This window comes from Nematostella vectensis, chromosome 14 (genome assembly GCF_932526225.1).
Source record: "Nematostella vectensis chromosome 14, jaNemVect1.1, whole genome shotgun sequence".
In the NCBI taxonomy this organism is placed as follows: Eukaryota; Metazoa; Cnidaria; class Anthozoa; order Actiniaria; family Edwardsiidae; genus Nematostella; species Nematostella vectensis.
The window spans coordinates 6,843,284-6,859,264 of record NC_064047.1 but is presented as its reverse complement, the minus strand read 5'-3'; the positions used below and the strand labels follow the sequence as shown (position 1 = coordinate 6,859,264).

Here is a 15,981-nt window from a genome sequence, read left to right as displayed (position 1 = left end):
CTTAATTATAAGTAAAATACCACCGGTGTTTCGTAACAAAACACAGATTACCGCCAAAGACCGGGTTTACAGCTCGGAAAGGGGTGAACGTTGATGATCTAATTGTCATGGTCAAGTCACAGCGCATCTATCGGGTTTTCGAACTGTTATTAGGCTGGATCGATTATCCATGGTAAGAGTAAACGAAAGTTTTGCATTTTTTATTAGTTTTAGAATCAATCTTGTGATACAAAAGCATTGTCTAAACTATAGAAACGACAAAGTAGTTATTTAACATTCGGCAAATGAAAAAACCTCTATTCTTTTAAAGACCGGCCATTATCTGACGGACGGGAGGTTTTTTTGTGGCCAGGTGTCTTTCTTGATTCTGTGTTATTTTCTCTGAAGGTGACTATGACATTAATCCAAGGATTGCTTCACCTTCGATGTTTAAAGATTTTGTTCGGTTCGATTGTTATTATAGTTATTATTATTATTTTTATTTTATATATATATTTTGTTGGTGGTGGTGGGGGAGGGGAGTTTCATTAACTAATTCATTAGAAATCAAATGATGCCCTTTCATTGGGTTTCCTACAGTAGTCTTTTTCCTCTTATCAGAAAAAAGATTATAACCTTTTATTGAGTCCGTGGGACTTAAAGTTCCCCCAACATCCGCAATTTTATTTTTGACGTGTAGGTCAGAGCAAAACATTATAAAAGCTGTCCGTGAAATGCAATTAAAAAGCATTTTCGTTCACAATAATACTATTTTAAACCAGAAATCTTTAAAGTAATTTTGCATTACCAGTCATCACTAGAACCTTTGTAAATACTATGGAATATTTATTTTTAAAAGCTCAATTCCGCCCCTTCAATTTGATCGGAAGGACTTATCGGAAGGCTCTTTATATGAATTCTCTCCTAATGGGAGATTCTAATAACGTGATCACGATTGTACCGATTTTAATGGCTGTATTCCCTAAATCGCACCTGCATGGGTGTTATTGCTCCGCAGCAGTATTCATAACTAGTCCTGGAGAGGAAGTGGTACATTTTTTCATCTAGCATAGCCTTCTAAGGAATCTACAATACACAACAGGTCAGTCCCACAAGCACTGGGTCTTTAACGTTTTCTATTTGTAATCATTAAAAATTATCGTTTTGGAAGAGCCTGTGTAGGCGGGAAGAAAAGTGGAGGAGAATGGGAACTCAAGGATTTTATCGAGCTTGATTAATGTTTCCTTACTTCTAGGGTTTGGGGAGATCAGTGAAAACATGTTATAAAAACGAACTATGAACTTTTTTCTATTAAATGGGATACTCAAAATGCCAGAACAGCCGTGATTTGCTAATACTGGGTGAACTCGAAACCTCAGGACACTCATATCGCATTCTTGTGGATTTAAGTTTGGAGTAGAAATAAGAAATATCAGGATGACATAATAAAGCAACTTATTGTAAAGACTGCATATGTCATACAAAGCAACCTCGATTCCGTATGTCTGAGGGTAAGTTACGTAACGTGTATCATTTTGCTTTCAATCTACTTCAATAATCATGTGGTTTAGATGAAAAGCCACATCCTTAGGCGCTTTATTATAACATCAAAATATCTTTAAAAAAACTGTACACATGTGAATTTATTTTTGATATAATCATTTATTCTGTTATTGAAACTGATATACATTCAACTTCATTTTAATTTGCCTAGTTATTCTTATGCAATTATATATTTTATTTTTTTTATACAAGACAGTGAATACAGTGAGAAAGCTTCCTTTTCGTCATTATTGATATTATGTTTATTGCTATTTTACCTTATTCGTCATTCTATTTTTGTTTCAGTTCTAGGAATAACAAAGTCAACTCAAGTTCGGTTGCTATGGAGACACGGTTGAGTGACAGCGGTTATCAATGTATCGTGGGCTACCTGTCAATCCTTTTCGTATTTGGCTTAGTAGCCAATAGCACTGCCTCGAAGTCTTTACAAAACACTACCGATGTTCTATTGATTAGTCTAAGCATTTCTGATTGGCTTCAAGCGGTACTCGGAAAGCCGGTGGTGATTTACGGAAATGTGGTTGGCTGGTGGAATGCCGACAGAGCGCTGTGCGTGTTTTACGGACTATCTACGGCGGCTCTTGGGTTTGTTAGCCTGCTTCATCTCGCTGCGCTCGCCTTTCAGCGATGGCTGGCGATCACTAAACCAATGACGTACAAGGTAAGAATCATGTAAAAGTTTCACATTTGGGAAGGGAAAAAGGTAGGCTTGGCTAAACATGAATAAATTTTACAAAAGGAAGTGAAAAGAAATCTGCGAGTCGCCGTATAAACAAAACATAGCCTGCTAGCCGGCTCTCCAGTGGGTTAATTCGGAAATTACTGTTTTGGGGGTGTCAGGATTCCTGTTGCGACCAACGAAAACACACAGGAAGAGACGGCTCGCAGGGTCAAGCAAGTATTTTGATCGGCCGTTGTTGCACGTTGGCCATTTTGTTTACTTTTCGAACGGATTGGTTCGATTTGACGCTCCTGACACTTTCATTTGACACGGAAGGTCAAGCGTGAAGCGTGACATGCAAAAACAGAGGGTCTTGCTGCCGGCTCTCTTTTCTCCTTTCCACCTTTCACAGGAATCCCGAATCTCTGGAGAGCCGGCTAGCAGGCTTAACAAAACACCGCATCCCGTTTCCCTTCACCTAGTTCCCCAACCCTACCCTGGGTACCAGAGCCACCAGACTTCTCTAGTCCAGTGACGCGCAGCCAAAATGCCGCGACGAGCGAAGCGTCACTGGACGAGAGAAGTCTTGTGGCTCTGGTACCCAGGGTACCCCAACCCCTGCTACGAGAAACTCAGAAAGTGACCAGAGTTCGAATTAAGAGAAAAATGACTTGGCACTAAAATACATCATGATTATAATTATAATAATAGTGCGATTTTGTTCTTTAGACCATCTGCGATAAGCGCATTTACCCGCTTGTGGGCACCCTGTGGGCATGGGGTATGCTCTGGGCCGTATTTCCGGTACTGGGGTGGTCTGGGTACGAGTTGGAGCCTGGGGAGACTGGATGTGCGATCACGTGGAATGACCAAAGCACCACAAACAAGTCGTATATTTTTATCATCTTCGTGATTTTTTTCCTTCTCCCTATGACGCTTGTGATTGGCTGTTACGCATGGGTGGCGAAGTTAGCCCGTAACATGTCAACGGATGCACTTGCAAGGTATGCGCCGCAGGGGTCTAGGGTTGGGTTTAGCGCCCCCCCCTATTTTTAGATCGCATAAGAATAACAAGAAACATAAGAAAATTCATGGAAGAACGTACAATGAATCCGGCTTTCCTTTCGTGAAACCCTCTTGCTTTGGCCACGGGTCATGCTAACCTCGTCCCCAGGGTCTTCTGGGTAATTTTCAATATAGCGTGTCAGCCAGTCGCCATTTTGAAATTACCTAGAAGACCATGGGGACGAGGTTGGGGTCATGTAGAAGCTATCCGAAGATTTCACTACATTGGACTGATGCACCACCTAACCACAGACAATACAACGGGAAACAAAACAATAGAACGGAAAAAGAATAATGATGTTATCCGGTCAATCCTGTTAGGGCTTAAGAGCGGGCTTCTACACTTCTCTCGGCCACCCCTTTTGGGAACACCTGGATCCGTCCCTGAGCGGTGGAGATTGAGATCTGGTTTGAGGCGCTTGGTTCATACGATGTCGTTCTCATAACATAAATAAGACGCAAGGTTGAAAGATATGCATGCGTAGTAAAAACCTATCCAACAAAACGCAAACGCAGGCCCGTAATCAGAAAACATCCGATATTGAGGCGGGGCGATACAGACCTTTTTGTTTGGCTCTTATTTTTACTTTTATTTTTATTTTTATTTATTATTTTTATTTTTATTGCCACTGTATTTTCTTATATTTTGCACTACTTCCACCAGTTATACTAGTGCGTTATACTAGTGCGGAAGGCACAATAGAGCTAGGCTCCACATCAAGTACCACTGCCAAAGGGTGACTTTGGATTGCCAACTAGCGCGCGCTCAGTATTTTCCAGCAAAAAGCAACTTATTCCACGCTTACTAATAAGCAAGAAAATCAGAAGAATCAAGAATTTTGACAGAAAGGGGATTATTTCATTTTAATTTAGATTTTTGTCAATCTCTGGTTTAAAGGTCACAGCCATCTCTGCGCTTTCTTTATGCGCGCGGGAATTTGCCATACAAAAAGTCACATGTTTTCTTATTGCAAGTCGCCTATTGGTCGCTCATCTTGTTATTGTTCCAGATGGGGAAGAGATGCCGCCGCGTCTCAAGCAACTCTAAGGTCTGAGAAGGAAAATGCCTGGACATCATTTGTGATGTTCCTGGGTTTCCTGATTGCATGGTCACCATACGCCATAGTTTCGCTATACTCAGCCATCACGGGTGAACGAGTGTCACCAGAGGCCGCCACGATTCCAGGAATGCTAGCCAAATCTGCAAGCTGTTACAACCCCCTCATCTACGTCTTTCTTTACTCCCGGTAAGACGCCTGTCTGCCTATGTTTTTATTCGTATGTCTATCTTTTTCTCCGTCTGTCTGACTGATCTCTCCGTGTGTATTTCTCCCCGTCTGTCTATCTTTCCATCTCCTCATTTCCAAATTTCGCAGGTCTGACTGATCTCTCCATCTCTATCAGGGCCGTAGCAGGGGGTGGGGCACTGGGACCACGTGCCTTCCCCTAATATTTTCAAAAATTATAAGGAAATAACCCGTAGGGGCGTGGCTGTGCCCCAATGTTTTCTTAATGTTCCTGTATCGTGCCCCCATCCCTTTAAAGTCGAGCCTGCTACGGCTATGTCTATGGTTTTCTCTCGGTATATCTGTCTTCCTCTCTCCTCATTTCCAAATTTTGCTGGTCTGTCATATCTTATTTGTCTTTCTCTCCTGTCTGTGATCTATCCGTTTCTATGTCTTTCTCTTCTGTCTGTGATCTCTCCGTCTCTTCGCCTTTCTCTCCTGTCTGTGATCTCTCCGTCTCTATGTCTTTCTCTCATGTCTGTGATCTCTCCGTCTCTGTCTTTCTTTCCCGCCTGTGATTTGTCCGTCTCTATGTCTTTCTCTCCTGTCTATGATCTCTTCGTCTGTGTCTTTCTCTCCTGCCTGTGATCTCTCCGTCTCTATGTCTTTCTTTCCTGTCTGTGATCTCTACGTCTATGTCGTTCTCTCCTGTCCGTGATCTCTTCGTCTCTATCTCTTTCTCTCCTGGGTGTGATCTTTCCGTCTCTATATCTTTCTCTCCTGTCTGTGATCTATCCGTCTCCATGTCTTTCTCTCCTGTCTGTGATCTCTCCGTCTCTATGTCTTTTTATCCTGTCTGTGATCTCTCCGTCTCTATGTCTTTCACTCCTGTTTGTGATCTCTCCGTCTCTAAGTCTTTCTCTCCTGTCTGTGATCTCTCCCCTGTCTGTGATCTCTCCGTCTCTATGTCTTTCTCTCCTGCCTGTGATCTATCCGTCTTTGTATCTTTCTCTCCTGTCTGTGATCTCTCCGTCTCTATGTCTTTCTCTCCTGTCTGTGATCTCTTCGTCTCTATGTCTCTCTCTCCTGTCTGTGATCTATTCATCTCCGTATGCCTGAATACCTTGTTTGTCAAATTGTCTGTCTCAGCCTCTGAGCCTCCAAATACTGGGAGGAGGGAGTGGGAAGGGGGAAGGGGGAAGGGGGAAGGGGGTAGGGGGTAGGGGGTAGGGGGAAGGGGGTAGGGGGAATGGGGAGCACTATACAGAGACATTAGGAAAATGTGAGGAGCAATCTCTCTGCCTACCTTTTTTTCTAACCTGTCTGTCAACATATCCATCTGTCATCATTCTTTCTTTCATGATTATCTTCTTTATATTCAACTGCAATCTATGTTGTTTTATTCCTGTCTATGTCTAGTCACTTTTCTACTCTGTTTGTCGTCCCGTCAATATTGACTCTAACATTTCTGCCGATGGAATGTAATGATAGAGGCAGAAATGTTTATTTTGACGGAATGTGAATAACACGTGGGCTTGTGTATTTTTTTAATGTCATTCAGCAGTGATTACTGCTCGCTGGTTACATATCCAAAATAAACAGGAGTTCTTCTGAGCTGTGTTTGTTGTATATTGTTATAAAATGGAGGCAAAATACACCTTTCCTGCTGTTTAACTTAAGGTTCCGACGAGCTCTGAGCAAACTGACGAGGCGTGGCTTAGTACAACCTGTCGATCAGACCTTTCATGGAACCGCAAACGCTACGATTCGAAGCGTCCACAACAGAACAACCACTTCTTCCAGGACGGTGACTTCTACAAAACACTCACTAGAGGTCATCAAGGCTTGAATCCACGTGTTCATGTTTATGTTTTTAATTTAAAGAGCTGTTATCAGCAGCACCTGTACTTTTATCCCATATTGTAAGACAAATCTCGAAATATCCATCGAGAAGCAAATGTTTATGCTTCAGTCACAAAATTCAAACAAAAATATCCCCAATGCTTCTATTTAAACAGCCATTGCAAATGGATGTTTTTTTTCACACCGTGCCATTTTCTTATGATGACAACGGCAGCTGAAGGGACTATTTTTTTTATCTTTGTCAGAGAGAAGGGACATGTTTTATTTTTTATTGGTACAAAAGTCGGATGGAGGATCTAATTTTCCACCTCTCCCCCAGTCAACAATCGAAGGTCGCCATCAAGCCAACCCGCCCCTTCACGGCTATACATTTTATTCACAACTATAATAGTGGACGGAGAAGTGAAAACTTTCAATGACATCTCGGGATCCGATTTGAGAATATGTTTCAAAGAATAGGAAAAACTGACAAAACAGTAAAGTCCGAAACAGTTGGAATCATTCGACTTCTGTTTTGTCTGTTTTCCCATACTTTTATTCACAATTGAGAATATAACATATAAATAGGTACGTACATTGTCAAATGTTGTCTATTTAAAAAGGTTGCGCCGTGTGTAAAAACGCAAAATGGCAAATAGCGTGCTTGCAGCGTTTACCTTGTGTTTACCTTCGCCATGTTTATAATATAATATGACATTCCATGTTGGACCAAAATCATAGCATGTACAAAGAAAAAATCCTTTGTGTTATCAATGTCACACCTCTAAAAGCGGTCACCCTTGGAAACGTGCTAAGTGACCGTTTAAAAGAGGTCGGCCATTAAATTTGAATCCAATGAAACCGAAAATAAGATAGAAGATGCGCACTGCAAGGGGCCCTTTTACGGTGTTGAGCTCAAAAACCGTCAAAAAACATTCGCATCTTTGCAATAGCATAGACACTCTTATCCTTTTTTTTAATTAACGTAGATATTCTAGTCTTATGCTGAATCAAAGTTTAACCCTTTGAAATACCGTAGACATTCTAACCCGGGGGGGGGGGGGGGGGGGGGACTCCGATAAAAACAGACAGGGATAATCGTCTCGGCAAAATCGATTTTATCCCTAAGGGATGGCGATTTGGGGGTGGTCGAAAGAATTTTTAACCCTAAGAGATAGCAGAATCGAAAAAAAAACGTTAAATACCCACTTAGGACTAGCAATTGGTCGTATTTTATACTCTAAGAGATAACAGAATCGAGAAAAAAAAAGTTAAACACCCCCTACAGAAATAGAAGTTGGTCGAATTTTATACCCTAAGAGATAACGAAATCGGAAGAATCCTTCAACATCCCCTAAGGGATGGCAGTTGGTCGAAATTGTATACTCTAAAAGATGTGACGATCCCCCCGTCTATTTTTCTCCGTCTACTCCCCCCCCCCCCTGCATTCTAACCCTATGTTGAATCGAGGTTGGAATCTAACCCTATGTTGAATCGAGGTTGGAATCTAACCCTATGTTGAATCGAGGTTGGAATCTAACCCTATGTTGAATCGAGGTTGGAATCTAACCCTATGTTGAATCGAGGTTGGAATCTAACCCTATGTTGAATCGAGGTTGTAATCTAACCCTATGCTGAATCGAGGTTGGAATCTAACCCTATGTTGAATCGAGGTTGGAATCTAACCCTATGCTGAATCGAGGTTGGAATCTAACCCTATGCTGAATCGAGGTTGGAATCTAACCCTATGCTGAATCGAGGTTGGAATCTAACCCTATGTTGAATCGAGTTTGGAATCTAACCCTATGCTGAATCGAGGTTGGAATCTAACCCTATGCTGAATCGAGGTTGGAATCTAACCCTATGCTGAATCGAGGTTGGAATCTAACCCTATGCTGAATCGAGGTTGGAATCTTTGGATAACGATAATCCCTTGGGCCCCTTCCTCATCGAAAAGATCCTCTTGACGTCAGAATGGGTTGACTGTAAATAACTTTTACCTGTAAATAAAACATATCAATATTCAACAGGATGTAAGGAGAATAATAATTATAATAAAGCATTGTATGCAGCTCAAATTTTTTTTTTGCATAGAGGAAAAAATATCCTCATCTCAACAAAACATTAGGGGCTGCATAAATAGAGGGGTGGTTAGCCTTGAGAATGTTAAAGAGTGGTAGTCAGCCGCACGTTGTTTTTGATTTAATTAATAGAGAACGACAAATTATGTGATGAGATCTCAAAATAACATTCTCAAAACAAAATTTAATACTATTAAATTAAATAAAAAAATTCGCAAAAGCTTCCCAAAATCAGCGGATGCGAAGAAAATGGAAGCCACAATCACCCTCGTAAGAACCCGAGAGCGCAGATCCAACACAGTCGAGTCGAAGGCATAGAAGACGCCTCAGACATTCGACACACAACTCATGTCAGACCACGAAACACAGGTTTTGGTATGAAATTTTCTTTTTTTGTAGAGGGAGGAAAATCAGAGAGCCCGGAAAAAAAACTCGGAGCTATCGCGATAACCAGCTAACTCAACTTACGTCGGAAACGGGAATCAAACCCAGAACCCAGTGGTGAGAGGCACAGGTACTACAGAGCGACCGGGAAACCTGTGGTGAGAGGCACAGACACTACAGAGCGACCGGGAAACCTGTGGTGAGAGGCACAGGCACTACTGAGCGACCGGGAAACCTGTGGTGAGAGGCACAGGCACTACAGAGCGACCGGAAAACCTGTGTTGAGAGGCACAGGCGCTATAGAGCGACCAGGAAACCTGTGGTGAGAGGCACAGGCACTACAGAGTGACCAGGAAACCTGTGTTGAGAGGCACAGGCACTACAGAGCAACCGGGAAACCTGTGGTTAGAGCCACAGGCACTACAGATCGACCGGGAAACCTGTGGTGAGAGGCACAGGCGCTACAGAGCGACCGGGAAACCTGTGGTGAGAGGCACAGGCACTAAAGAGCGACCGGGAAACCTGTGGTGAGAGGCACAGGCGCTACAGAGTGACCGGGAAACCTGTGGTGAGAGGCACAGGCACTACAGAGCGACCGGGAAACCTGTGGTGAGAGGCACAGGCGCTATAGAGCGACCGGGAAACCTGTGATGAGAGGCACAGGCGCTACAGAGCGACCGGGAAACCTGTGGTGAGCGGCACAGGCACTACAGAGCGACCGGGAAACCTGTGGTGAGAGGCACAGGCACTACAGAGCGACCAGGAAACCTGTGGTGAAAGGCACAGGCGCTATAGAGCGACCGGGAAACCTGTTGTGAGAGGCACAGGCACTACAGGGCGACCATGAAACCTGTGGTGAGAGGCACAGGCACTACAGAGCGACCGGGAAACCTGTGGTGAGAGGCACAGGCGCTACAGAGCGACCGGGAAACCTGTGGTGAAACCCAAAATAAATATTTGCAAGAGTACATATATACAGTAAGGGAGGAAAACCTTGTTTTAAGGGGTGCGCCATGTCAATTCCAATCTTAGCCTACATTACCTGTAGGTGTTCAAGTTTTTTATTCAGCAAGACAACCCGGTGTTTTGGCAAGCATTTTGAATAGCGGCAAAATAATGAACTCCGGGTTTTGTTGCCGAAATAAAGCTCCAACGCCGATGGATAGGCTATTCCAACCTTCTCTATACCAAGAACTTGGTATCAAAATTAGTTGACCCCCTACCCTGTTCCCACACCAACCCACCAACATTTTTAAATGGGTTAAACCCCCTAACCCCCCCCCCCTCCCCCTGTAGATCCTCTATTGCTGCCTATGCATGCTTATAGCTCTTATAGCTTGAATGGTCAATTGAATGGGGCAAAAGCCTGTCACTCACCGCATGAAGCCGCCATTTTCTTTGCAAGCACTGAGAAAGGCTCTTGAAGACTCCGCCGTTCCCCAACACAAACTTCACATAGCCGAACTAAACAACAGATAGCAGGAGGAACTTTAAGATGGGAACAAGAACAGAGAAGATAGAAAACAATGCATAGGCGACAAAAAATCACTTGAAGCTTTGAGTTGCAAACTCATCATGGCAAAATAAACACAGAGACGGCTGCAGTCGACACCCCAGGTAGGTAGATAGGTAGGCAGATTCAGTGTCTATTCACCCCCATTCAGGTACATTCCTTGAATCCCCACCACTTATTTTCTTATTTGCCAACCCCTCTATTTTAGAGTCTGGATTCTGCAGTGTAGAGCATGGTAAAAAGGGTTGAGCACCTGTTTACCTTTTTCTGCATCAGCCCACTGTGAAGCCACTTTACAGTCACACTCCCGCTCCTCCTTTAAATCAGTCTTGGTACCAATCACAACTACTGGAAACTAGGAGAACACAAACAAATTAAACCAAAGTTAACATTCCAATCATGACAATTAATGTTTAGAGCTGAATGCATGTTTTAGGACCATAATAAAAAAAATAGACTTGATATTGATCACACACACTTTACAGAAAGTAAAATAATGCATGATTCATGGACTATTAAATAACATTATACACCTAAATTAAAAAACGTCAGTGCAAATGGCAAATAGCAGCTCCAAGACCGAAAGGTGCCTAGAAATGAATTCTAGCGATGCCATAGCTACAACATCAATAGCCTTCAAATGGTTATTGGATGATTGATCCTACATTCGGCTAAATATAATGAGGCGTGAAGTATCCTTCGGATATTGAACTACCATTGGCCCATCGCCATTTGCTGTTTGCACTGACAATGTTTTATGAAACAGGTGTATACCTACAAATTCTTGTAATTATTCATTCATTCATTCATTCATTTTTTCATTCATTTATTTATTTATTAAAATAATAACAATAATACAGTTACAGGAAAAAAACAGCCAACAAGCATAAAGACGCATAACAAATAAATTGCTGCATATTTGATTTTATTTTCCTTTGCAGTTTGAATAATAAACCACATATACTACAGTCAGAGATTGTTAATATATAACTTGCTACATGACATTTCTAAAATAAAATTTCATAAAATTGAAAAAGCATTTTGAGGTGGTAAAACCCTTTGAAGTTTTATAACTTTTCATGTATACTAAAAAAATAATATGCAATTCATGCTAAAAAGCAAAAGTGATACAAATGAGAAATAAAACAACAATTTAAATAAGTGACAGTGACAGTGACGGCGACAGTGATAGTGACAGTGACAGTGATAGTGACAGTGATAGTGACAGTGACAGTGACAGTGACAGTGACAGTGACAGTGACAGTGACAGTGATAGTGATAGTGACAGTGATGGTGATAGTGATAGTGATAGTGATAGTGACAGTGACAGTGATAGTGACAGTGATAGTGATAGTGATAGTGACAGTGACAGTGACAGTGATAGTGATAGTGACAGTGATAGTGACAGTGATAGTGATAGTGATAGTGACAGTGACAGTGACAGTGACAGTGATAGTGACAGTGATAGTGACAGTGACAGTGATGGTGATAGTGACAGTGACAGTGATAGTGATAGTGATAGTGACAGTGACAGTGATAGTGACAGTGATAGTGATAGTGAGTGACAGTGATAGTGACAGTGATATTTATAGTGATAGTGATAGTGACAGTGACAGTGATAGTTATAGTGACAGTGATAGTGACAGTGATAGTGACAGTTATATTGACAGTGATATTTATAGTGATAGTGATAGTGACAGTGATAGTAAAAGCGACAGTGATAGTGACAGTGATAGTGACAGTGATAGTTATAGTGACAGTGATTGTGACAGTGATAGTGAGTGACAGTGATAGTAAAAGCGACAGTGATAGTGATAGTGACAGTGATAGTGACAGTAACAGTGATAGTGACAGTGATAGTGACAGCGACAGTGACAGTGATAGTGACAGCGACAGTGACAGTGATGGTGATAGTGACAGTGACAGTGATAGTGACAGTTATAGTGACAGTGACAGTTATAGTGACAGTGACAGTTATAGTGATAGTTATAGTGACAGCGATAGTGACAGTGACAGCGATAGTGATAGTGACAGTGATAGTGACAGTGATAGTGACAGTGATAGTGACAGTGATAGTGATAGTGACAGTGATAGTGACAGTGATAGTGATAGTGATAGTGACAGTGACAGTGATAGTGATAGTGACAGTGACAGTGACAGTGATAGTGACAGTGATAGTGATAGTGACAGTGATAGTGACAGTGACAGTGATAGTGGTAGTGATAGTGATAGTGACAGTGATAGTGACAGTGATAGTGATAGTGATAGTGATAGTGACAGTGATAGTGACAGTGACAGTGATAGTGACAGTGATAGTGATAGTGACAGTGATAGTGACAGTGACAGTGATAGTGACAGTGACAGTGATAGTGATAGTGACAGTGATAGTGACAGTGATAGTGACAGTGATAGTGACAGTGATAGTGATAGTGACAGTGATAGTGACAGTGATAGTGATAGTGACAGTGATAGTGATAGTGACAGTGACAGTGATAGTGACAGTGATAGTGACAGTGATAGTGATAGTGACAGTGATAGTGACAGTGATAGTGATAGTGACAGTGACAGTGATAGTGATAGTGACAGCGATAGTGATAGTGATAGTGATAGTAATTGTAATACTGTAGTAATAGGGTAATTATAGTAACAGTTTTAATAATATCTCAAGTTTAGACAACAAAACCAACAAGACAACGTTTTATCACCAGTTTCACTTACATCCCTGCCTCTACTCTTTTCTATATCCCGCTTTAGGCTCTGAACTAGGAGAAAAGACCGTTTTGAGGTAGTGCTATAAACCAGAAGAAATCCCTAGAGACAAGAGACAAAATAAAATAAAATAATGAACACACATAATTTTTTTGCTATGTTTATCTGCGGCTAGAACAAAACAAGACGGTGGCCATTGCCCTACTATTTCTTAGGTTTATTTCTTGCTATGTGCCACGGGTTGGTGAATAGCAAAAAATAACTCCTGGGAGAGCATAGCTAAAAAACGCATGCAGGCAGGCTATAATTTCAGGGCTGAAAGCATTACAGCTACAGGATGTTATTATTTATATTGCAATTTCCCAACAAGAATTTAGCAGGCAGATCCTGGGGGTTTTGGAACTGGAACTGCTTGATAAAAAACATATCCATTCCCAGGCTAATGTGAGTAACCATATGGTTGTTAATACAGAATTAGATAAAAAAATCAGAGTAACATATTTTAATTACAGTACTGTACTTACATCTGCTAAGTTCATGTAGTGTTTTGAAATCTCTCCCTTGCTCTCGTCCTAGAACAATGACAAAAACTTGCATTGCATTGTGCGTCCATATCTGCACACAGGAGTGTGCATGCTGTACATGTACATAACAGAAAAGATACATAATGGTATGCTTAGAAAATAGAGAGAATCACATGAGTTATTTTGGGTTTGCGCAACAAATCCTGATCCAATTTTTATTTCAAAAAAATGTTCATATTGTTGTTCTAATATGTAACTATGAAAAACTATCAAAACATTTAAAAGAAATTTGTTAAAAAAGGTCACCCCATACCACAATTATAGGCCAGTAGTACTTTGAAATGATGTTGAAAATAAACAGAACTGTAAACTGGACAGAAAGCAATAAATTGACTTGAGTACTTCTAGCAATAAGCTGGGTTAGATACAGTATCAACCCGTAGATTTTGACAAATCAATAATTCTGATAGAATTCTTACCAGTCCCATAGTGTCATAGATGCGAAACCTTTCCTTGATTCCTCTTTCAACTTCGATAAGTACTTCATAAACATCTTCAATGGTCTTGAACATTGGCTGAAAAAAAAAAAGATGTTTACAACAACACCCGCTTGGGTAACTGGCCTGGACAACTTTTCTTAAAATGTCAGTGTATAGAAAAAAAGGGAAAATGCCGAATTTCCACAGAATAATTTTTTTGAAAGCGATAGAAATCGCTAAAAAGCGGGACGATGGTGCTCCACGTGGGAGAGCAGGAGATGTCTTCAGACTCCCGCCTAGTGCAGCAGAGTTGACATGTATGGTATATCCTCTTAGAACACACTGGGCTGTTCACTGGGCTGAGAGCATGAACTTAAACTTTAGTGTACATAAAAATATAACTACCCAATAAAACAAGCACAATAATAAAATGACCAATAACAATTATATTTATGTTTGATATCATGAACACAATTTGATTTTGCATTTTAGAATGCATCACACTAACACAACTCAATATTTTGCTGCTATCTGAGCCTCGGCATGTTCTTAGCATGTTCTTAAAATTTGTTGGCATTCTTATAAAATATGTTCTTACAAACGAAAAAGAGTGTATAATAAAAGTAGTGGATCTACCGTAGACATTCAAAACGGGGTTGACTTGGATACAAGACAAAAAGAAATTGAACAAAACCAGGCAAGAATACAAAGAGTGTACAGCGATTGAACAAAGACAGTCAAGGATAAAAAGAGTGTACCAGAATTGTATTTTTCCAAAAAGAGGAGAAGGGGGTTAAAAGCATCCAGAGAGCTTATGGGAACATCTGAATCACGGGGGATCACACATGACAGACGCATATGTCATGACATACGCATATATCATATCAAGAATCGTATCGGACACAAAGCCGTACTTATAAGATAAGAAATCCTCCAAAAAGTGTAGCCTTTTACGAGGGAAGACAAATAAACATTTCTTCCAAATTACGAATCACTCACATGAAAAGACCACTATGAAGCTTACTAATTACATACCCTTCCTGTGACATGATTTTTATAAACTGCTTGATGAATGAGCGCTGTTTTACCCACTGAATTCCCTCCGACAACGACTAAACGTAGCCATTTTGGCATCTTGGTGTGTATCCAAGAGAGTTACAATCACCAAATTTATTGTTATTCCCAATCCTCCTCGCCTACTAAATGCACAGGGAAACCAAACAAAGTGAAAGATATCATCGCAACCAGCGCTAGCGTGAATTTTAAGCTGGCCGCCATCTTGAAGGGCACAAAAAAAAAGTTGTCCTCAACCAGTGACCATGCCCGTACCCAGGATTTTTCTTGGGGGGGGGGGGGGGGGGGGGGGGGGGGGGGGGGGGGGGGGGTACGAAATCCGAAAAAGTGGACCTAATTTTCGGAGGGGAGGGGGTTCTCTTATAAAAATCTTCAATCCCCAAAAAAACAAAAAGGGATTTTTTTTATGTCTTTGCAGTATCTCCACGGGACGTTTATTGTCGGATTTGGCTACAAAAAAATGTCTGACTTATGCTTTATAGTTTTGTCTACAAATAGCACGGATATGAAGAAAACGTTTGTCGGAATCTTAGTTTCTTTCCAGATACTTTCTCTATAGACTAAAGATGGTCACAGTCACTGTTTGTATCTTCTGATTACGAGGCATAAAGTTTACGAAGCACCTGCGGTACGGCAGCCCTAATAATGTCAAGAATCGCCAATCACGCCGCCATTTTATGCTCCCGCTCAATGCCGAGCCACACAAAGCATCCATTTCAATCGGCTAATTCAAGCAAGTAATTGAGAAACTTTCGAAAAGATATCATTAATATGACACTTCAATCGTGGGTTGTTACTTTGAAGTTCTAATTTTAAATTTCAAGTTTGCCTAAATTGCAAGAAATCAAGCATCCGACAATTACAATTGATAAGAAAAGAGC

At 41.2% G+C, this 15,981-nt stretch overlaps 2 protein-coding genes across 3 annotated transcripts; one reads left to right on the top strand and one right to left on the bottom strand.

The window, feature by feature from the left end:
* The first annotated feature begins 1,958 nt into the window (after positions 1-1,958).
* Positions 1,959-6,421, top strand: LOC5515983 (visual pigment-like receptor peropsin). Its single transcript, XM_032385855.2, has 4 exons — positions 1,959-2,203; positions 2,933-3,207; positions 4,279-4,515; positions 6,175-6,421. Exons 1-4 carry the CDS (start codon positions 2,192-2,194, stop codon positions 6,341-6,343), a joined length of 693 nt encoding a protein of 230 aa, XP_032241746.2. The 5' UTR covers positions 1,959-2,191; the 3' UTR covers positions 6,344-6,421.
* A 1,350-nt stretch (positions 6,422-7,771) lies between these two features.
* LOC5515960 (NF-kappa-B inhibitor-interacting Ras-like protein 1) lies at positions 7,772-15,291 on the bottom strand. 2 transcript variants are annotated; one of them, XM_048722027.1, is made up of 8 exons: positions 15,062-15,291; positions 14,027-14,122; positions 13,548-13,595; positions 13,033-13,125; positions 10,576-10,669; positions 10,179-10,265; positions 8,250-8,336; positions 7,772-8,162 (listed from the first exon to the last, which is right to left on the bottom strand). In XM_048722027.1, exons 1-8 carry the CDS (start codon positions 15,158-15,160, stop codon positions 8,140-8,142), a joined length of 627 nt encoding a protein of 208 aa, XP_048577984.1. In that variant the 5' UTR covers positions 15,161-15,291; the 3' UTR covers positions 7,772-8,139. The 2 variants fall into 2 exon arrangements, with proteins under 2 accessions (XP_048577984.1, XP_048577983.1); XM_048722026.1 differs by having other exon boundaries at positions 8,149-8,336; positions 15,062-15,286.
* Positions 15,292-15,981: the final 690 nt, after the last annotated feature.

Coding starts and splice junctions, on each gene's coding strand:
- LOC5515960 (XM_048722027.1), bottom strand. CDS start 15,160: ATGCCAAAATGGCTACGTTTAGTCGTTGTCGGAGGGAATTCAGTGGGT. Junction 14,123..15,061: donor AAAATCATGTCACAGGAAGG/GTATGTAATTAG, acceptor TTTTTTTTTCAG/CCAATGTTCAAGACCATTGA. Junction 13,596..14,026: donor TCTATGACACTATGGGACTG/GTAAGAATTCTA, acceptor TCATTGTTCTAG/GACGAGAGCAAGGGAGAGAT.
- LOC5515983 (XM_032385855.2), top strand. Junction 3,208..4,278: donor TCAACGGATGCACTTGCAAG/GTATGCGCCGCA, acceptor TTATTGTTCCAG/ATGGGGAAGAGATGCCGCCG. Junction 4,516..6,174: donor TACGTCTTTCTTTACTCCCG/GTAAGACGCCTG, acceptor GTTTAACTTAAG/GTTCCGACGAGCTCTGAGCA.